At 37.2% G+C, this 22071-nt stretch overlaps 2 protein-coding genes across 4 annotated transcripts in view; one reads left to right on the top strand and one right to left on the bottom strand.

Moving 5' to 3' along the window:
- The first annotated feature begins 388 nt into the window (after positions 1–388).
- LOC125038859 lies at positions 389–3129 on the top strand. The gene is given in 3 exon segments (XM_047632476.1): positions 389–841; positions 1856–2168; positions 2171–3129. Coding segments are annotated over 3 exon segments (1419 nt in total). The 5' UTR covers positions 389–545; the 3' UTR covers positions 2981–3129.
- Positions 3130–3246: 117 nt separating this feature from the next.
- Positions 3247–22071, bottom strand: part of LOC125038858 (condensin complex subunit 1-like) — a 19355-nt gene continuing 530 nt past the window's right edge. Inside the window, exons 2-30 of one of the 3 annotated variants that reach the window (XR_007116082.1) lie at positions 21233–21353; positions 20668–20808; positions 20136–20314; positions 19784–19932; positions 18954–19104; positions 18449–18697; positions 17794–17955; positions 17084–17254; positions 16698–16893; positions 16312–16477; positions 15530–15815; positions 15042–15153; positions 14639–14780; positions 14278–14384; positions 13042–13156; positions 12687–12848; positions 12237–12357; positions 11190–11303; positions 10784–11011; positions 10480–10613; positions 9764–9890; positions 9359–9486; positions 7603–7742; positions 7299–7431; positions 6275–6409; positions 5625–5875; positions 5087–5248; positions 3348–4731; positions 3247–3308 (exon numbers count right to left, since the gene is read on the bottom strand). Coding sequence is in view for 2 of the 3 variants with exons in the window: in XM_047632474.1 (XP_047488430.1) it covers positions 4538–4731; positions 5087–5248; positions 5625–5875; positions 6275–6409; positions 7299–7431; positions 7603–7742; positions 9359–9486; positions 9764–9890; positions 10480–10613; positions 10784–11011; positions 11190–11303; positions 12237–12357; positions 12687–12848; positions 13042–13156; positions 14278–14384; positions 14639–14780; positions 15042–15153; positions 15530–15815; positions 16312–16477; positions 16698–16893; positions 17084–17254; positions 17794–17955; positions 18449–18697; positions 18954–19104; positions 19784–19932; positions 20136–20314; positions 20668–20808; positions 21233–21353 (4476 nt within the window). In the remaining variant the exon portion in view is untranslated. Of the gene's footprint in view, positions 3309–3347; positions 4732–5086; positions 5249–5624; positions 5876–6274; positions 6410–7298; positions 7432–7602; positions 7743–9358; positions 9487–9763; positions 9891–10479; positions 10614–10783; positions 11012–11189; positions 11304–12236; positions 12358–12686; positions 12849–13041; positions 13157–14277; positions 14385–14638; positions 14781–15041; positions 15154–15529; positions 15816–16311; positions 16478–16697; positions 16894–17083; positions 17255–17793; positions 17956–18448; positions 18698–18953; positions 19105–19783; positions 19933–20135; positions 20315–20667; positions 20809–21232; positions 21354–22071 lie in introns of those variants that run through there. The other 2 variants (XM_047632474.1, XM_047632473.1) reach the window with 2 other exon arrangements.

Genomic DNA, 22071 nt, shown 5'->3' with positions numbered 1-22071 from the left:
GAGTCTGACCGGTGAAAGTTAGGATTTAGAGTGATTTGGCGAATTTGTTGGAAATATCTTGCATATTTTGACGAATTTGTTGAATTTCATCGGAAGTGTCGCGTTGGCAATGACGTCAATACTTTCGTAAGAACCGGGTCGAGCTGCCATTCCTCGCGAGAACATATAACTAGAAATCCTTTCCTTTTCTCTTTTATCCAAAAACATCCCTTATAACTTTACACACATATATAGATAGTGATACAATATATTTTTAAACAAATAGTACAAAACCCTAGTTATTAAAAATCCATTTAAAAAATGAGAATAATCCTTGGGCCAGGTACCTCCCCCGCCGGCCAATGAGCGAGCCCCACACCAGCGCTCCGCCAGACCCCGCCCCTCAGTCGCACTCAAGACACGGACACAGCAACACGAATATGTAAGAAGCTCCCGAGACCCCACGCCACGCACACCATCCCACCTCGATCTCGACCATCATCTTGGAAGCGGCTTCGCCACCGCCTCGAGTGGAGAGATTAGAGAGACCCGCGCGCCCCAGAGCCATGGCCAAGACGATCGTGATCACCCTCCCGAAGGGGCTGGGCGACGGAAACAAAATGGCGGCTCCGGCGCTGGCCACGGCCTCCATCGCCTCCAGGCAGCTCGGCTCACTCCTCGCCGCAGGGAATTTCGGGAATCTGGTCCACATCATCAAGGACGAGCCGCCGCAGGGATTCCCGACGCAAGGCTACCTGGAGGAGGAGATGGTGCTGGGCGGGGCCTCGAGCGAGGACAAGCCCCCCGCGAGGAAGAGGCAGAGACTCGACCACCTCAGCATGGAGGAAAAAATCATGAGGAGGTGAGGAATCGAAGGAATAAGGAGAAGGAAAAGGGGAATGAAGGAAAGGGAGAGAGATGGAGCCGTGGATAGTGTTTTCTTGTGATTGCGAAGGAGGAATTGAGGGCGGAGAGCTATCGATTTTGTGCATGACAGGTCCTCGCAATGTTCCGGAATTAGTCTTTTCCTCCCATATTTCGTCTCATTTATGTGGCCTCGTTATTGATACACAGTTCTTCAGAGAAGAATGTGAATATTCACAAGTTTTTACGTAAAATAATGGCGCTTTTGATAAAACATATGTTGAGGTTGTGCATGACGTCATCGGGTGGGCGTCGCGAAGTTGCCTCAAGTGTTATTATTTATTGTTATTTTAATTATTGTTAGTGTTATTATTTTTTTTTTCTTTTCTTTTTGGGGGGGGGGGGGTCAGACGATAGACTTTAGGGCTTGATGTTAATAATTAAAATGTACCGATACGTTTCCCACATTGGCATTTGGAATCGTGATGGATTTGACATTTAGCAATGGCTCAGAACTTTCCTAGTTTTTCTTCAGGGAAGTCCCATGTACTACTTTTTATTTATTCATGTATATATGTAATAATTTTATTATCATTTGAAAAGAATAATAGGCTAAAACATGTGCTTAATGGAAATTGTACTGTTGCAGTCTTAAATTATTGTAATATATTCCTGCCATGAAGAGAGAGTACTTGTTTTTTGGAAAAGGAGAGCATGGAGAATTGATCATTAGTGGACCGCAGAACAAGCGCATAGCATTGCTTGAATAGGGAATGAAACTGCTATACATTTTTTTTTTCAGTCTTTTGAGGTTTATGATCAATACATTACCTAGTCTCCATCTCTACCCTATTTTAGACAAGTGTCTAGGTAGAGCAATAGATAAGGGCATGAATATTATTATTAATTATTTTTTTATAATTACTTTGTGTATCGCTATCATGTTACTTTAGAAATTACTATAAGTAACCCATGAAAATGTTTATACTTACGTGGTAATTTTCTCTTTCAGAAAATTAAAGAATAGAGTTGCCGCACAGACAGCGCGTGACAGGAAGAAACAGAGAATGGATCAGCTTGAAGCAGAGATTGATGAACTACGGGACCTAACAGCTGTTTTATCTGAACAGAACACTTGTCTTGCAGAAGAAAATGCAGAACTGAAGGAGATGTTGACAAAATGTACATGTGGACAGGACAGCACAGAGAGCAACGTCAATGAAGCCACAAACATCAGCTGTGACGACACACAGAATGCAGCAGTTGTCGTTGAGGAAGTCACGATCCCTGTCAACAACCCCGCTGGTGGATCAGCAGTATCCCAACCTCAGCAGAAGGCAGTGGGGATGTTGGCAGTGCTCCGGATCATGGTTCTCTCAACACTCTGCTCACAGTGGGTCAATACAGCTGCCTTGGCGGTGTTAGCAAACAGAACTCTCGGAACCCTTCCCAGTCTGCCTGCCAGCAACAAGCAAGTCAGCAATTTGCAAACCCTTCCAGTCAAGAAGAGAACTGCGAAGTGGTGGGGACCACACCAACAGTCCTGGAATCCAACTGGGATGTAGCAGACCATGACTATACCAAAGGAAGTCACACAAAGAATGAATTGAACCTGAGCCTTACGCCTGCTGAGGATGACCTTATTACACAACTGACTAAAGCCATGGACCAGGTTCCTGAAATCAGCGTGAAGGACACATCACCAGAAGGTGTCACCATTTCAGTAGATGACGTAGCACCTCAGACAGACAACCTTGCTACACCGGACATTTTAAAGGAACTTCTGGATGGCTGGTTTGAGAGTAACATTGAAGCACAGGAAGTAAGTCAGGGTGCCAGTCAGGAGCTGAACACTACACCAGTGAAGGAGGACCTCCAACCCACAAATGAGAGAGCTACATCACCCATCACCAAGGAACAGATCCTGGATTTCCTGCAAGACAAGATGCAGAGTCCCAGTCATGGGTCGTCCACAGAGTCTGAGTCTGGTTATGATTCCGTCACATCTCCAAGGTCCTTGGGGTCGCCAGAGATGATTGACCTGACGTCCCCAAGGCCTTTGGGGTCGCCTGAGCCACTGGATCAGGGGATGGAACTGGACGACTCTTTCAGTGAATTATTCCCGTCACTGTTTTAGCTTGTTCAGTATTTAAAAGCACCGTGTACCTGTGTTTAATATAAGAATGTGTACATTAGTCAGTTGAATATTAAGGTTGTAAATAGTATTTGTAAGACTTAGGCTTAAGGTTTGAAGTGTGATTGCTATTAAAAGAAATATTTTCAAAACACTTTAATTTTCCTGAACTTTCCTAATGATAGAAGTAATTGGGATTTAGATAATTCTATCTTGAAAGTCAGTCCCACACCCCTACATTTTTTTTTCTTGGAATACTTCAAAAACAATTTAGACTACACATTTTATTTACAGTGGTAATATGGCTACTGGAAATCTAATTTCACATGACCTTCCCATATTGGCTACTGGAAATCTAATTTCACATGACCTTCCCATATATCTGAATATATGCCTCTTATAACAGAATATGCAAGCCTTAACAAGACAAGTACATTATTTTATAGTTTTCTACCATCACAATGGAGAAATTAAGTGTTCAGGCATGTCCAGTTCAGCAGCCCTGACCAGTGGACATGCAGATGTGATGTCAAAAGTGGACATATTCCTAGCTAAACAATAGCAGTTTGAAATTTATTGTTTTGTCGATAGCTTGGCCATCTTGGATATCGCATCTCTTGTACACTAATCATGCCCTTGCCTCTGGACACGTGTTTAGACTCTTAGACTCTGATTCTGTAAATACAATGGATGAAAAGAAAAACACACATCCCTTTGTTCAAGGCAGAAAACTAAGGAGATCAACTGGTGTGATGACCAGGATATTCAAGGAAGGGTTACATAAGCAATGATAATTAGAAAAATTAAAAAAAAAATAAAATAAAAAAATAATTAAAATTAAGCTAAATCCTAATAAATGCTGAATAGTGTAAACAAGTGTCCACTGATTTTTGAAAATACAGTTTATTGAGTAGGTTACTTTTACAAAATACTTACTAAACCCTTCCATATATTGCCATTATTAAAGATGAATTATTACTATCCCTAAAAGAATATCTTATATTATATGTAAATATGTATTTATGAAGGATAGCAAAGTCAAGAACACTATTATCAGTTCATTCACTCAAGATGAAGCATATTTATGAATGAAAAGAAATCAGCCATATACTTGTATATTCATGTTACCTTCTTAAGTCTTTTGTTCAAGTTAAAATCAATTAAAAAATAATCTTATGGAATAGCACACATTTGGGTGGGTACATGTACTACATGTTATAATTGTTGTACAAAGAGAAAATGTGAACTTTCCCCATTATGTTTTGCTGATACAGCATATTATGAATATCTTGAGAATTCTGATCACTAATAACACCATCTTAATTCTTTTGCTGCAATACCTTACTGGCTAATATTAGAAGCAATACACAGACTAAAATGATACCTTATTAAAATCCTCCAAATATATCATTGTACTTTCTGTTTTAAGTCCCTAGAGAAGAGCCATTAATTTCCTACAGACTGGGATAAAAAAAGTAAATTGAAAAATAAAAATCTCTGCGATAATTTCCTAAAACCCCAAAGCCTAAAAGAGAACAAGCATCTATGTCTTCAGTCCCATCATTTCCGTCTGGAGGACCTCGAGAGTCGGGAAGAGTTTTCCGAGAGCGGCTTCACATGGGACATTCTCCCTGACTTCCTCTTGGGTGGAGTCGAGACCTTGCTGTCGTCTTCGTCTGAGTCGGTGCTGATGGTGACTTTCTTCTTGTGCGGCTTCTCCATGTTGCCTGATCGTCTTGTCATTCTCTGATTTTCTGCAAGGCAAAGGCGTAACCTTGACATACATCTGAACATATCTTGATCTATAATTTGTACAATCTTCTCAATGTCTAGGTTATGGAAAACATTTTATTTCGTTTCACGGAAACTGTGAAAAATCATATCTTTTGGCATACTTGATAAAGGTTTGTCTACTACTAGTATGCATTCTGTTTTTCAAGGCACAACACACTCTGTACCCAAATTTAGTGAACACTTACTCCAATATATATCACCATCTTTTCCTCTATTTAAGGCTTCCTACAATGAATTTTTGGTTTACGAAAATACAACAGAACAGACATGAAGGCAGCATTGACTGTTTTGTATTACTTCCAATGGAAAACTTACCCTTATTCTGACGGTGAGCTGGGTGTAACTGTGAGCGAGTTTCCTCTGCCTCTTCCTCCTCCTCCCCCTCGTCCTCTTCCTCTTCCTCTTCAGTTTTTTCTTCATCTTCGCTGGAACTCTCTTTGCGTCTTCTGCCTCTTATTCTGCCTTTGGCCCCTTTCTCTGTTTATGCAAGAAAATGGAAGATATTAGCTTCTCAAGTAAATAACTTTTCTCCTGACAAAATAATTACATATATATATATATATATATATATATATATATATATATATATATATATATATATATATAAACAGCTTTACATGACTGCAGGTACTGATAAAAATTTAATGCAAGTAACCCATATCAGTAACTTATTCACTGGTCACTGTAGCATATGCAGGTGTTCCTGAGTCATCTAAATCATTTTCATCTCATATCAAAATACAGATTATTAATTAATCTAGTAGTTATTTATTAATTTCTTAATCTGCAAACAAACCAATCAACACCCTGGTGGGAAAAAAGAAGAAGAAAAAGAAGAAGAAAAGGCCCATACCTGAGTTTTTCACATTCTTCGCCTTCGTCTTGGCGCTGGCAGCTTTGTTGAGGACATTCTCGTCTTCCACGCCCTTCTCGTGGCTCTCCTGCATCCTACTCTCCAACTCCTCGATCAGGACTTTCATCTCTGGCTTGACCAGTTTGCGGGCACTGGCAAGGATGCCCAGGAAGAACTCGTACACTTCTGGCTCGAAGAGCTTGTCAGCATAGCACGAGAAGTTCTCGCTGAGCTTTCTGATGCTCTTCTCACTAAAAAGGAATTGTATTTGTTTATTTTAATGATGAAACCTAGACTTGAAATCATATTTGTAATGCTTTCAATATATATTACTGATATATACTTTTTTATTTTTATTTTTCTATATGCACTTGGTGTGGTAATACAATCAAAAACAAATTAATTAATAAATACACAGAATCTGCTTTCAAATTGCTGTGTATTGTCATAAAGATGAAAATAATGATAATAATAATATTAATAATAATAATAATAATAATAATAACAGCAACAATGATAATAACAACAACAACTAAAACAAAAATAATAACAATAATATTACGCCCATAAATACAATAACTTAAAAAAATATATAATAATAATAATAATAATAATAATAAGTCAATATGCAAAACACCACTTCAACCAACTTGTATGAGAACAGTGACAGGCAGTAGGAAATGTCTCTCCACTGTCTTGTGGTGACGGTTGCTTGGAATCGATGGCAAAGCTTCTCCACTAATGTTTCCAGCTGTTTGTCCTTTTGTACCAAGTTCAGTATGTGCCTGGAGAAAAAAAACATACATATTAGAAACATGGCGTGCACACAGTTTTGATTTAGTTGAAACTGCCCAGAACAAGGTAATAATTCTTTTGGTATCTATGAAATATTGCATCTTTAGGATTGAGGATAAGAATCTCCCAAATATGGAAAGTGTAAAAATAGCAGAACGTGCATAAAAAAAAGGCCAAAAATATGATTTTTGGAAAACCTGGGGGATTTTTTGAGAACTTAAGCCCTCAAAATACTACTCAAGACTATCTAAGCCAATTCCTCAGGAAATTTACTTTTTATGGGTGGGTGGATCTTTGATGAAGAAGAAGAAGAAGAAGAAGAAGAAGAAGAAGAAGGAGATGAAGAAAAAGGAGAAAGAAAGAGAGAGAAAAAAAAGAAAAGTATTTCACTAAATTGATTAAGTAAAATTTTGTCTTAAAAGCACTTAAGACTGTGGGGCATGGAATGACAATGCCACACCCAAATTTCTCTAAAAAAAATTATTTTTTATTTTTTTCCCAATTGCAACTCAAAAACTATAGAATTCATTTTCAACAACAACAACATAAAAACTCAGATCTCTATCATGTTGGGAAAAAAAGGATACAAGTTTAAAAATCTTTAGCTCAAGATAACTCAAAGTATAAAATCCCTTTAACATTCACAACAGGTAAAAATGAGCTTTTGTCTGGCTTATGGCTAAGCTCCTAAGGAATCATGCCACACACCAAAAAATGGGCTTGTAATATAATTAGAAGTCATCCAAGTCAATGAATGATGTGACAAGATGTTATGCAGTGTTAATGGATTAACGAATATTGTTTATACGGTACTAATCACACATTTCAAGGAATCTCTCTAGATCATTACTGCAATTTCAGAACTGTTTGTATCCTTACCCAATGATTGTTCTGTAGCGTTTCTCTTCAATTCCTAGTTCCGTGTCAGACAAGCGCGAGATGATGTCGGGGAGAACGTTATACAAGGCATTGCCCTTCCTGGCAAGCTCACTGAAGAAAAGTTTTGCCAAACCTGAAAACGGATTAGGAATTCATAATAATCTTATCTAACAACAGATAAATATAATATTCCCTTTTCATGAATGACAATCTCTGCCTGCACTTTTCATAAGGACCTTATCTGACATGCACACAAATTCAGTCACACACTATTTCTATGCCATAATGCCAAGCACCAACTCACCTGATATCCGTGGATCGTCATCGGTGATGCAGAGAGCAATGTCAGATATCTGTCCTTTAACCTTGACCATATCATTAAGGATGAGATGGGTGAGGATTGTCAGGGTGTTCTGTCGCACTTTCGGGGAACCGTCTCTTAATCTGCAATCAGAAATGTAGGTATGAACTATATGATGGCAGCTTAACAAAATATACACAGGTCATTCATGTTTTTCTTAAATCTGATACTTCCAAGTATTTCAAGTTATACAAAAATGCATTACACCTTACACTCATCAACACCAAAATTATTATATACATATATATATCTTTATCTATATTATTCAGTTTCCTTCATACTCTGTCTTCAGGTTTGTGGCCCGCTGATACACAATTCCCTCATGTGCAGTGAAGGCTTTTCTTTGTAGTAAATATTCCTTATGATTGATATTTCTTAAGTGATATAACATGTTTAAACATGTTTAACCCATTCCCGACGGGTCACGCCTATAGGCGTCATAACAATACGTTTAATGTGCCGCCAAAGCGATCCGAGGCAATGATTTGGCGTGATGTACCGAATTCACGAGCTCAAAGTTGGCTCATTGCCGTGTTTTTTTTTTTTTTAGTTTTCTACACCCGTCGCCAATGGGTTAACCCAATGCCACTGGGGAAAATGAATAAAAAATGGGGAAAATGCTGTGCTCATTTTCTATAGTTTTGTGAAATGTCTCTGCACATAGATGGCTCCGCTAGTGCTTAGCCACAAAGGAGTCAATTAGTAGATCTTGTGACCTTACGTGATTTGAATTGGCTGGAAAAACATATTTTTTTACTTGTTCTGTGAATATCGATGGTGTTATTTTTATTATGATTGTTATAATTACTATAATGTTATAAACATTAGTAACAGCAAAATATGATAACGTAAAATATCTTCGTAAATCAAAGAAAAGGGTAAACGGGAGAGACAGACAGTACTCGTAATTGGCTCATTGGTGGCGTAGTACAAGTGTAGCCATCTAGGTGTAAAAACAATCAAACAAGTAACTCACAGCGGGCATGGCATGTCCGTACACGTCATGCCCGTCGGCATACCTATGATATCAAAAAAGTATATGCCTCCCCACATATATGTATGTATGTATATTTAGAAAATATATGTGTATGTGTATATATGTATGATATATATATATATATATAACATATATATGATATTTAATATATATACATATATATATATATATATATATATATATATATATATATATATATAACATATATATAATATATAATATATACATATATATAATATATAATATATATATATATATATATATATATATATATATAACATATATATAATATATAATATATACATATATATAATATATAATATATATATATATATATATATATATAACATATATATAATATATAATATATACATATATATAATATATAATATATATATATATATATATATCAATATCTATCTATCTATATCAATATCTATCTATCTATCTATCTATATATACATATATCAATATCTATTTCTATCTATCTATCTATATATATATATATATATATATATATATATATATATATATAACAACTAAAACAAATCAAATGTGCTTTGGTATGGGACTAGCCTATCAATCTCTTGTTGCCCCCTAATATGCAAAGGTACCACAGCTGAGAACACTGCTCTATACTGTACCCAAAGTCTCCATACTGTCAAAAGCAGATCTTAGGGGAAAGTAAGAAAGAGACCAGACCTGGCATAGATTCGTGGGGTCCAAGGCTCTAGCTGGTTCGGGAACCGGAAGGACAAGTCTCCCAGGGCAATGACTATGTTGGCACGTATCGCATGATCTTCGGACTTCTCCAAGATGGTGAACAGGAGCTGGAAAGAGGAATGTAGGCTAGTAAACAGGGAGGGACTCTTAACTCTATTTTGCTTTATCTATTAATGATCGAGGAATCGGTAGCTTGTGCTGAAGTGACTGACAACTGCATAATCTTTATTTGTCTGTGAAATTTTCTATACATTGTATGCTTTGCTATATACAGCACTAGTACCAAAAAGGAAAGAATGTTAATGGCAGCTAACTAGTGATTACATATTCACATTGCAAACATCCTATAAACAGCCTTGAAAAATGAAATCACTGAAACCTCACCTGCAGATTATCTTCGCATAAGTCTGAAGATATCATCATGAACTTGGCCAGGGCTAGGGTTGAAGCCGTCCGTAGCTCTGCATCTGCGTACTTTGCCGGGTTGGTGCATACAGCCAAAATAACTGGCCTGGGAATGATACAAAAAATTTCATATACAGCCTAGGCACTTCACCTCATATAATTTAAAGTTCGAAATTCCAAAGTTACATATCCATTTACCTATCAATATAATTTCACCTATAGAGTATTATGATAATTAGAAGAACATTTCAACATATTTTTCTACTGGCAATGTTTTACTTGTCAAGAGGATGTGGTAGTTAATAATAACAATAATAATAATAATAATAATAATAATAATAATAATAATGAACCATAATCATGTTGACAAATGTAGAAAAGGTATGAATGAGAATTAGTAACTTCCCAATACAAGAGACGTATTTGATCGTGTTCGAAAAACATAGTATTTCTGACGAAGATATAATGGAAACCTGTCAAATACATCTCTTGTATAGTGAAGATATTCATTCTCATTCATACATTTTTTATAAGAATAATAATGACAATAATAAAATAACAATAGTAACAGTAATAATAATAATAATATCAATAACAGTAATAGTAATCTGCCAAGGAATAACTTACGAAAGGAAACCTTCAACTAAAACTACGTCTTTAAATTCACAAACATTCCTTTCTCAACAACTACTTACTTGACAAGAGCGAGGAGGTTGTCAGCTTTAACGATCTCTGTCTCGCAGATGGAGCGGATGTACTCTGCCTCCATGTCGTCTGCCACTGCCCCAGTCAGGCCCATCTCCTCGTCCATGTCTCCATCTTGGGATCCCTGGGAAGTGGCCGAAGAGAAGTTGGTGAAAGTCCTCAAAAATGTGATACTAGAGTGCAGATCAGAAAACCACTTGAATAATAATAATAATAATAAAATGAGAAAACAACAATAAAAATATAAATAATCAAATGATAAAATCAAGGAGTCTAGACCATGTGAGACCTCACCCCTCTGATCATGGAAGCCTCAGTAGCAGAGGTGGCTAGTGATTTCCTTATGTTCCTTTTCTTCTTTTTCTTTTTCTTCTCTGTTTCCATCTCCTCTTTGAGGTAATTTCTGCGCTTCAGCTCAGAGAACACATAGGTGTCGAGGTGAATCAGCTGACGCAGAGCCACTTGGCCCACAAACACGAAGAATCGTGTCAGGATGCCTACGGGGACCTTGATATCTTCAGTCTGGAGGGATTCAGGCACATTAAACACAGGTCCATAACAAAGGGAGCATTTTTGTCAATCAAAATGATAAGTGTTTCTTCTCCCCTTAAAAGATAATTTTGTTTTGAGTTGCCCATAGACATGAAAAAAAAAGAAGGACAAAAAGAACCATCTGCTTCCAGAAATGGAAACAACTGACCTCTGGCTGAGAGCCATCACTTGCTGAGTCTGCTGCTTCTGTGTGATGTGAAAGCATGATCTTGCTCATCTCTTGAAGAATCTCTCCGCAGATGAGGTCAGGATGTTCTGCCAACTGGGAGAAAATGTTGTTATTAATATAAAAGGGAGAAAGAGAAGGGAGGGTGAAGGGGATGGGGAGTGAGAAAAAGAAAATGGAAAGAACAAAAGAGGAAGAGAATAAAGTTGTCAAGATCAGCTGACACCCTACATGCTGGTGCCAAATGTGAGCTATTGCATTTGGTCTCATGACTTGATACCAAAAAGGAGCATGGAAATCAGCTCCCAAATTAGATCTTTACTAAGTGGACACACAAAGAATGGATAGGCAAGGAATTATATAAACCCAATTGGCACAGATGGCAAGAATACATGCCATGTCTACTGTAATATAAGTTTATTTATTGTCTTTACATACAGATGGGTCTATAAGTGCTTTGTCACCAAGGAGTCAGTTACTAGTCCAATCTATCTCACCTGTTTACCCTTTTCCTTGATTTTTTGAGAATGCTTTTTATGTTATTTAATTGTTTTTGATATTACCAAGACTTTAACTGTAATTTAATAATCACAATATCAATAAGAATAATCAAGTATCAATATCAAGAGTATTAGAAATAGAAACACATTTTCCTGCCACTTCAAGGAATGGGGAAACCAGGATCGGTCACTAGGGCCCACTGATAGACTCCTTGCTGGCTGAGCACATGTGGAGCCATCTGTATGTAACAAAATTCACAAAAAACTACAGGGGACATTACATAAATCCATGGTGACTGGTTAAAGAAAAGTTACTTAATTAAGGCTAATTAAATTATGCACAATGGAGTGCCTAAAATCTTTGCAGCAATAATTTTGTAAACTCTATAGACAAAAAGAACACCAACAATAATTATAAAAATAGCAAAAACAATGATAATTAATCAAAATACTCACAACACCAAAAACAACAAATATAAAGTTCTCCTAACAAGCCCTCCCTCGTAAGACACACTTTGCACCAACTTACCGAATAAATCAGACTAACGGCCTCAACAGCCATGGGAGAATACTGACGATCTTCGAGGATGTTCAGACCTTCCAGCAAGATCTTGGTAAGGCGCTCGAAGATCTCGTGGTCTCGGTTAAACCTTGATAGGGGATGAGAGAGAGAGAGAGAGAGATTTTAGACCTAGATGAAAAGCATTACAGGTTTGTGCCTTCTGTGAATTAGGTTGATCTAATGTGACATTATTCTTACTATTACAATTTCATCAATACGGTGCTCTCTCAGTACTGTGATATCAAAAAAAATTATTCTGGTGGAGTAGTAGCTATATCATAACTACCATTCTTATAAACTGTGAAACAAGAACAAGGCCATGAAGTCTGGACAGATAATTAAACAAAATTAATAAGCAAATCTGTCAATCTAGTTAATACATTGAGGTAATAACCAAATGACGTTCATCAGTTGTACCTGTTGGGTGGATTTGGGTCATCCGTTTTTGGCTTGGCTGGGGATAGCTTCAACAAGGCAGTGCAGGTCTCCTTGACAAGAGTGAAGTTGTGCAGGCCTCTCTCGCCCAGGCCAGAGTTCACCAGGACCCCAATGTTGCTCGAGACAATGTGCGCTTCTGAGCTGGGAGGGAGGGAAAAATAGTCTAAGCCAACTCTCAATAAGAAGAGGAAAGGAAGCAGAGAAAAAGAAATAAAGGAAGAAAGAAAGAAAGAAAAAACAGTAAAAAAAGAAGAGATAACAGTGAAAGAAAGCAAAAAAAACTTACATAACATATATACAACACAACAAATTAATGCATTATTAAGCTCCTTACTTGGCACACATGGCGAGGAGAACGAGTCCTGCCAGTGACTCATCATCTGTGGTGTCAGGCAGGGTCTTGGTGAAGCGTTCCCAAAGCAAGGTTAGGCACTGCTTAGTAATGTCACCTAAAAGATAGACCATCAGGGCATGAGGTAAGAATGTAAGTGTGTGATTTAAATATAAAGAAAAATGTTGGATATAAATTAGGGATCATTCTGATCTACAGATTTCACATCAAAGAAGAAAAATTGACAAAAAAGTCAAATTGAATATGGAATGTCCTTTAACATTTGTATTATGGACAACACTTTTTCCTGTCATGTTAAATATATGGGACAAATGTTATTGCAAGCTTAAAATATATGACATTTTCTAAAATCTGATTACTGAAAAAAATCAATTAACCCATTGGATCTGGTGATCTGAGATAAGGTGCTCTTGCATTACTTCCACTGGTAAATGAGGGTCAAATGTGCCATCTGTGAGTCATGTCTGGAAGAATACTGGCTCCAGGGTGTACACTATTCATTCCCATGTACATGAATCTACTCCTGGACACCTTGACCCATGGCACAGGGTGTGGATATTAAGAAATCATTGAAAAAATAACCACAAGTGACACATAGAGCTGTAGACTATCTGGAGGGAAAATACAGTCTGCTCAAAGATAAGTCTATCACCATCTTGATCCAGTATAACATATGACAAATATAGACATATGAAAATGGGCAAAACAGTGTAGGCAGAACAATAGCTAATAGCAAAGCAAAGAGGATGCAAGGAGTCTTTTTGATGCTGCGCATGAGTGTTTGTGCAGGCCGAGGTTACAAGACACACACCTGGGAGAATCACCATTCACATAAGCCTAATGCCTGAATTTTGGTCACATATCAGCCTCGAGGCAACCAAATCCAATGGGTTAATAGTGTTAAATGACCAGACAAACGGTACCTCAAGATTATAGAAGCAACTTTAAACTAAAGTTCAATTTACAAATCACAGACTATATTCCCATCCAAATCACAAACATGTTATGAGCTCAAGGGAAATACATTCTTTGACTTTATCAAAGACTATCCAGTAAAAAAGAAACAGAAAAAAAAAAAAAATAATAATAATAATAATATCCAAATAAAACAGTCAGATAATTCTTTTAAATGTTACATAAATAGCATCAATAGTCCCTAGAGAGGTATCTATTCAAAACACAAAACAAAAATCTCCCTGACACTCCCTAAACACTCACCGGAATTCACAAACTGTGCTATAATTTCCTCCATGGATGTCCTCTCGCCTAGGGTTGCACCGGTAATAAGGGCTGAGAGGTTCCTTACAATGTGTTGAGCACGGGCCCTGCAAAGTAAGTTATTTTTAAGTCAACCATCCCTTGGCAAGAGCAACATTCAAGTATAAGAGGCCAACTGTATATAAAACCTGGAATATAGTATGACAGGCTACCGATTGCAGTGTATTCATGACATAATAATAATTATAGTAATAATATATAAACTAAATAAATGCTGCATATACTAATTATACATATAACTGCACTACATCCAAAACCTTAAAATATAAGTAGCAAAATACATAATTCCAAGTTCCCTCACCTTTCATTTGGAGCTTCAATGTTAATGTACAGGCGCTGATAAGCCCCAATAACTGCGTCCTTGACAGCCTGCTCCTTGCTCCACACCAGGGCCAACATGCGACGCACACCGGTCATGGCATTAAGAAGGCCAAACTCAAAGGCTGAAAGGCAGAAGAAAAAGAAAACAGTGATAAGGAGAAACTAGAAACAGCAGGCTTACTTCAACTGATCTCTTTCAACTAGGTTTGGCATCGGCCTTTTCATCAGCATTGAACTCCCTCCGTCTTAAGTGATATAAACAATGAAACTAAATTAGATCCTACCAACAAAAGAATATCCAATATCCTAAAAGCAATAAAATAAACTGACACAATAAAATTGATCCCTATTAGAAAATATTGCTTACTGACAGAATTACAGACCTGTTACGAAGAATTGTACTGCTTCTAACACATCTGATACATGTTTGCTGCTCAGCAGCTGGCAGAGAACTGGCAAGCCTTTGTTGAACAGTTTAGCAAAACAAACAGAATCCTGTTGAATGAAAGTATTTTATCTTAGCTAAATATATATAAATATATATATATATATATATATATATATATATATATATATATATATATATATAAATATATACACACACACACACACACATGCATACATACATACATACACACACACATGCATGCATGCATACATACATACACACACCCACACAAGACATTCACAAAAAACAATAAATAGATAAAAGCAAATAAATAAATAAATAAAAAATAAATGAAAATTAATCTTAATATGAAGACACTTCTCAAAATAAATAAATCATAGCGTAATACTAAAACATAATATCAATAACTTAACGCAATACTAATAATCCTGAGCACAGGAAGCAAGACCCGCAGGCATCTACCTTCAAGTAGTTGACCAAGAGCTTCTGCTTGGTCACCTCTGCCTGGGCCTCCTTCTCTGCCCTCATTTCCTCCGTCTCCTCTTTCTCCTCCTCCCCCTCCTCCTCAGGCTTCTTGTCCTCATCCATCTTCTCCTCCTCAGCTGGCCTGTTTTTGCTCTCCTCCATCTCCTTGGCAGACAGGAAGATGCGCTCCAGCACGACCAGGTGGCGGATCTGGTGGTCCGTCAGCTCCTCATCCTTGCTCAGCTTTTTGTACGCTTTGGAGGAATGGATCTCGGGATCATAGCTGGAAAAGGGACAAGGATTTAGGGCTTTGCATGTCTAAGAAAAATGAGAATGGAAGAAAAAGAGAGGAGACTTTAGTTTATGGAATAGTGAATGAGAGAGAGAGAGAGGAAATTTGGAAGAGGAGGGATAAGAGGAAAAGAAGAGAAGGGGAAGACAAGAAAAGAAAAGAAAGAAGATGAAGAAGAAGAAGAAGAGAAAGATGAGGGGGAGGACTAAAAGGCTTTGTTCCACTCTCTCCCCTCCCCCCCAAAAAATTACCAATCATCATCATCCCATTATTTAATGGCTTGCCCCTTAGATTAGAGAACCATCAGTTTCCTTTCATCTCTTAAATGACCCAAATTGGGTAACATTCCCCTACTCACTCTTTCAGAAAACCCTTGAAATTACGCACCATTTTCGCATCTCAACAAGAGAAAGAGGATCAGTGTCAGATAACAAACACAGACCAACAAAACCAGAAACATGCTCCCTCCAAAGAACAAAGGGCCTACCCAAACACTTCAGCCCCGTGAAACATTTCTAGGGCGCACTCCAGCAGTTTGACAGCTCTTCTGATCTTGCTGGAGTTCAAAGCCTCTGCAATCTCCAAAACTGCATCATTTAGTGAGGCATCTTCCTCTAAGGAGTCTTCATCATCATCATCGTCCTCAGTGCCACCTGCGATAGGTAAAGGAAGTGTTATTATAACACCTGCAAAACTGTTCCATCCCCATTGTATAATATCTATGACGTCTATTTGTGTATTTGGATTTTGTTTCTTTCTTTCTTCATTTTATTATTATTATCATTTTTGTATATTCTTAGCATTGTACATTTGCAAAGACACCCATCCACAAAACATTCACACTTTAGAAATAAAAGAGAGAGAGAAACATACCTTCATCAACAACTTCCAAAACAATGGCGACCACCTCAGGCAACATGGCAGCCCACAGCTCCCTTCCAGTGACGGTCTTTTCTACCTGCGGTTTATTTTCCTCTTCTGCTGACAAGTCCAAAGCAGCCTTAGGGTCCATTTCCTTTAGTTTCTTGAGCTCTTCTTCATGTTGGCCTTCCAGTTCTTCCAGGGGGAGCTGTATTCAATGAAGGTATTAAACCAGATTTCCATTAAGAACAGAACCGAAAAAAATATATAATAATAATAATAATAATAACAATATATATATAATATATATATATATATATATATATATATATATATATATATATATATATATATATATATATATATATATAAAGCGAATTACTACAGTCCCTCCTCACCTTTGCTGCAAATGGGTTGCCCTTCAGGAAAGCAGTCAGCAACTGAACTGCGCTCTTCCTCACATGCGATGACTTGTCCTTCAGGCGCCCTAGGGTGAGCTTCAGGACCTGCTGCTGTCTGCGCAGGGGTACAGCCTTTTCACTCACAAGGCCGTTCCAGATGTGTAAGACCTTGGGGAAAGGAAGGAGACAATTTGCTATTTGACTATTGGCAAAGGGATTAAAGAATGATTAGAGTTATATGGCAGCTTGATAAGCCATATCTACTTAAGGCTTACCAAATGAGGCAAAGGCAAGGGAAAAGAGAAAGGAAAAGAAACACAGAAAAACAAGAGTGTGCTATATATCAATGCTAAATGAAATCTCAAAAGTAGTTTTTTTTTTAAGGAAAAAAAGGGAGTAAGCAGGAGAGAACAAATGGGGGGAAATAGAGAGAAAGAGTAAGAAAAGAAAAAAAGGAGAGTAAAGGAAAATAAAAAATGCAGGAATGAAGAGAAAGGAAAGAAGGCAAGCAAGAGAATCACAAAACAACAAAGTAAGCAAGAAAACTGAGAAAAAGAAAAGGAGAGCAAACAAGACAGAAAAAAGTTAAATAAGCAAGATATCCATAATAAACAAGCAAGAAAAGAATATCAATTAAAAGAGAGCAAAAAGAGAAGACATAACGAATATGGACCAAGACACAAAATAGAAAATTGGGCAACCCTTACTTTACTGCGCACAAAGGCATGAATGTCGTGGATGTGGTCCTCGAGGTGGTCGAGACACTGGTCGCGCAGGTCTCGGCTCTTAGGGTCCAGCTGCTCACTGCTCAGGACCCTCAACACAATGGAACCCAGGATGGACAGCACGCAATTCCTCATGCCCGATGCCTGGGAAAAATATGTGAATGAATGAATGAATGAATGAGAGTAATGACAATAATGATAATGAGTTATTTTACTGGAGTGTGTAGTGTATAATATACTTATAAAATAAAAAGCAATTAATATTAATTCCTATCTTCTTGAAAACATGTGGTCTAAGCATTGACCATCCATAACAGTGCTAAGTATCTAAGCTCTTTAAATGGAACAACTAAACCATCAGGAAAAAGAAAAACAAAAGACAAAAGAAAAGAAAAGGAAAAAAAAAAAAAAAAAAAAAAAAATATATATATATATATATATATATATATATATATATATATATATATATATATATATATACATACATACATATATACACACACACACACACACACATATATATATTATCATAATCACTAAACATTTTTGGCCCAAAATTAAAAGAAAAGAAAAAAAAAAAGTTAATAAGCTGATAACCACTCATCAGACACTTTGAATGAAGCCTCCCTTTCCTCACCTCCTCATGCAGGAAGTTAACGAGCAGGCTGAGTGAGGGCAGCATGACCTGGGGGCACTTCTCCGATACCTCCACCAGGAACTGGGAGAAGTTACGCAAGCCCGAAGTATCCTTCATGAGCTCTCGTGCGTCCACCTTCGCGATCTCCCTCACCATCTCTGACACGACTGTGGTGTTGCCAAAGGACTCGATCAGAAGGATCACACCCTGGGCACACGGGACAACCATGTGCTCAAAGTGCTGCAACAGCTGTGAAGAGAGGTAGAAGCAAACAGGTTATTAGCGATAAACGAAGAGGCACTTTGAACATGGTGTTTCTCTTATTACTGTACATAAGCTTTTCTGTTGAAAGAAGAGTAATTAAGATGAAGAAAAGGCAAAACTTCATGATCATTAAATAAAACCCAGTAAGAAACACGCCAGCAGTTCCAACAGTCTTCAGAATAAAATCTATAAAACACACAAATGCTCCCTCATTCCTTAGCTCCGCAATTTCTGGACTAACCTGCATGAGCTTTAGTGAACAAGCAAGACCATGGTTGAACTTCTTGACGAGTGTGCCGATGATCTGGAATATTGAGTCTCGTGTCGACTTGGTCCTTGCCAAGTTCATGGTGGGGGACTCCAGAATCTTGTAGCAACAGTTGGCTATGAGGCTGGAAAAAGAGTGTGGAAATTAACATGTGGCTGGATAACCTCATCTGGTAATTAGGAAACAGTGTTATTCCATCTTCAGTACTTTGAGAAATGTACAGTTTAGTTACAAGTCTTACCATAAAGGGAATGATGTCTCAATTATAAAAGATATCTCATATATTGCAAAATAAAAGGCTTGCATAAATAACAGTTTTACTCCTTGCAAAATACAATCAAAGGATGGAAGGTAAAGAAAGCAAACTGATATATTTTCTCTTAAACCGTCACTACTTTTATGCCAGGATAACTTTACATGCAACACCTAAAAATATATATTGACATCTAAACTCCTTTTCCTGCAACTAGTTTCCTAATTTCTTAACTAATCTAACCGTTTAAGAACAACCAAACTAATAAATACTAAAATTGCTTTTCAAAATATACTGCTTACCATTTCCTTATGCTCATGTCAGACTGCAAGAGTCATTTTAGATTTAATTGCAGAAGAACATTTTTTTTATAATCTTTTGAAAATGTATATCCACAAATTTTATATACCATAACACACAATACACAAAGAGATCACCAGCACATACTCTTAAATGTATAATTTCAAAGGACAAGTACCTCTCTGAACACCATATAATAACAATAATCATCAAAGTAAATGATCTCTCTTGCTGCTGAACCCAGACTTACTTGACAAAATCCTCCTCCATAATGGGTGGCTCCCACAGGCGGTGCAAAGGGTGCTGCAGGACAGAGAACAGCTGGACCAGCATGCGGTTCCTCTCCTCCTCCCAGTCCGTCCCGTCATCGGACTTCCTTGCCGACTTCTTCCTTCCCTGCTGGGGTGGGGAAGGTGGTATTGGTAGTGAAAATTACAAACAACAAAAATAACAATAATGAATATCAGGAATTACAAAAATAACAATGTCATAGCAACAATAATATTGGATGAACAAACAAATGAATTTTTTTTGTAATCTCCCCAGCACACTCTCGCCAAACTACCTGTCATAATAATCAAGCAAAGCATTCCTCAGCTCACCTTCCCTAAAACCAGGGTGTCAGTGGAGGGTTTGTTGTACTCATTCTCGAAGGATTCAGTGAGGTTGCAGGCAATGTACGTGGTCATCTTGAGGACATTGAGCCATTGATGTCGTTCCTTGGCGCTCAGGTCCCCCTCGTCCAGAAGCAGTGCCAATTCAGCCGTTACCTTGGACATCGCTGCAAAGTTAAAGAGTAGTGGGTAATTCCCTCATATTCTCTGTATGTTACCCCACTTTCTTTTCTACATAAAAAAAATTTGCATTCTTTAAAAAAGAGGACTGAAAAAGAAAATGACAACCCGTAACATCTCCTTGAATACTGTGTTCTTCTCTCCCCCCTTTTTCCTTTCAATTTCCTCTTTTCCTCTTTTTCTTTCCCCTCCTTCTCCTCTTTCCCTTCCCTCTCCTCTCCCTTTCCCTTCAATCTTTTCTTCTCTTCCCCTTTCCCTTTTCTCTCCTCTTCTCTACCCCCTTCCTTTCTCTCTCCTCTTCTCTTTTCCTTTCCCTTCTTTCTGCTTCCCATCTCCCTACCTTTAAGGAGGAGCTCCCACGAGCGCTGCCGAAACTCTCCATCCACGCTGCCAAAGCTAACCAGGACACTATACAGCACGTCAAAGTTCTGTGCCTTGATGATGAAATGCGGGCCATCTTGACGGAAGGCCACTTGTGCTTCTGCAATATGAATGAAGGAGGGCAGGAATTAGTACATGCAAAAGCCAAAGAATTTCATAAAATATTAAAAAAGTCTTAATGAGTGTCTGGTTCTGCCCTAAACATGGGCACTAATATGCATAACAGCAAAAAATGATTCAGGATAGATGAGAAGGAAAAATCAACTTAAAAATTAAACAAGGAGATAATGGTAATGTTAATGTCCATGATACTAACAATAGCATCACCAATAAAAATTGCAAGGATGAGCATAGTGATAATAATACAAATTATGATGAATATATATAATATTTTTCCTACACTAATAATTATATACAACAACGACAACAACAATAATAATATCAATGATAACCATAAAAATAAACAATAACCACTGTCATTTCCTTTAAAATCCTACGACCCTAATACCCTACAACCACCTCACCCTGAATCTTTTTGGGGATCTCCTTGCTTGTGGAGATGTTATACACGACGTACTGCCGCGTGCTGGTCGACTCCTGCAGGGCGTCAAGGCTCAGGGGGATTACGAAGTCGAAGGTATCCATCTGCGGAAAAAAAGTCTGGGGGTAAGCTTCAAAAGTCAAAAGTCTAAATGTCTTCAGGAATATCTATGAGCTGGAAAGAAAAAATGATAATGAGAAATTGTGAAAATAATCATGTGTTTATAATGTTTATCTACATTTAGTTTACGGAAAATGTTTTTCTTTTATCATTATTACATATACGTGTTCATACAATCATACAGATAAAAAAATAGAGGTTGTAAAAGAGGAGAAATTAAATCAAATGTATATTCATCTTTCAGTTCAACATTTGAAAGGAGGCAACACTAGAAAATGTTAAAATATCTGTTCCTATTAAGTTTTTAATAAAGACTTCCTTTTACACCATCTTACAACTATTGTTAATTACCAGCCTTTATCTTTTAATGTTACATTTAGGATCAGAGACTCTGTAAAAAGAAATATATAAATTAATATGTAAAACTAATGAAAAATATAGCTAAAAATAACTCAAATAAAATATAACACAATAACAAAAACAGTGATAAATAAGGAAAATAATCTAAACAAAGGAAAATCATGCACATAATTAAGTCTATGATAAAAAATGGAATTTAATTGGAAAAAATAAGCAAATCTAACATTACAGTCTTACACAAAATAACCAAAAGACTTGAAAACCATTGAAAATAAACATATAAAAAATCAGCAAGTAATAATTACCAGAAATATATACATATACAATAAAGTGACCATAAAT

This window comes from Penaeus chinensis, chromosome 26 (genome assembly GCF_019202785.1).
Source record: "Penaeus chinensis breed Huanghai No. 1 chromosome 26, ASM1920278v2, whole genome shotgun sequence".
NCBI classification, from domain to species: domain Eukaryota; kingdom Metazoa; phylum Arthropoda; class Malacostraca; order Decapoda; family Penaeidae; genus Penaeus; species Penaeus chinensis.
Note: the sequence above shows the minus strand (reverse complement) of the source record. Positions and strands in the feature narration are given on the sequence as shown.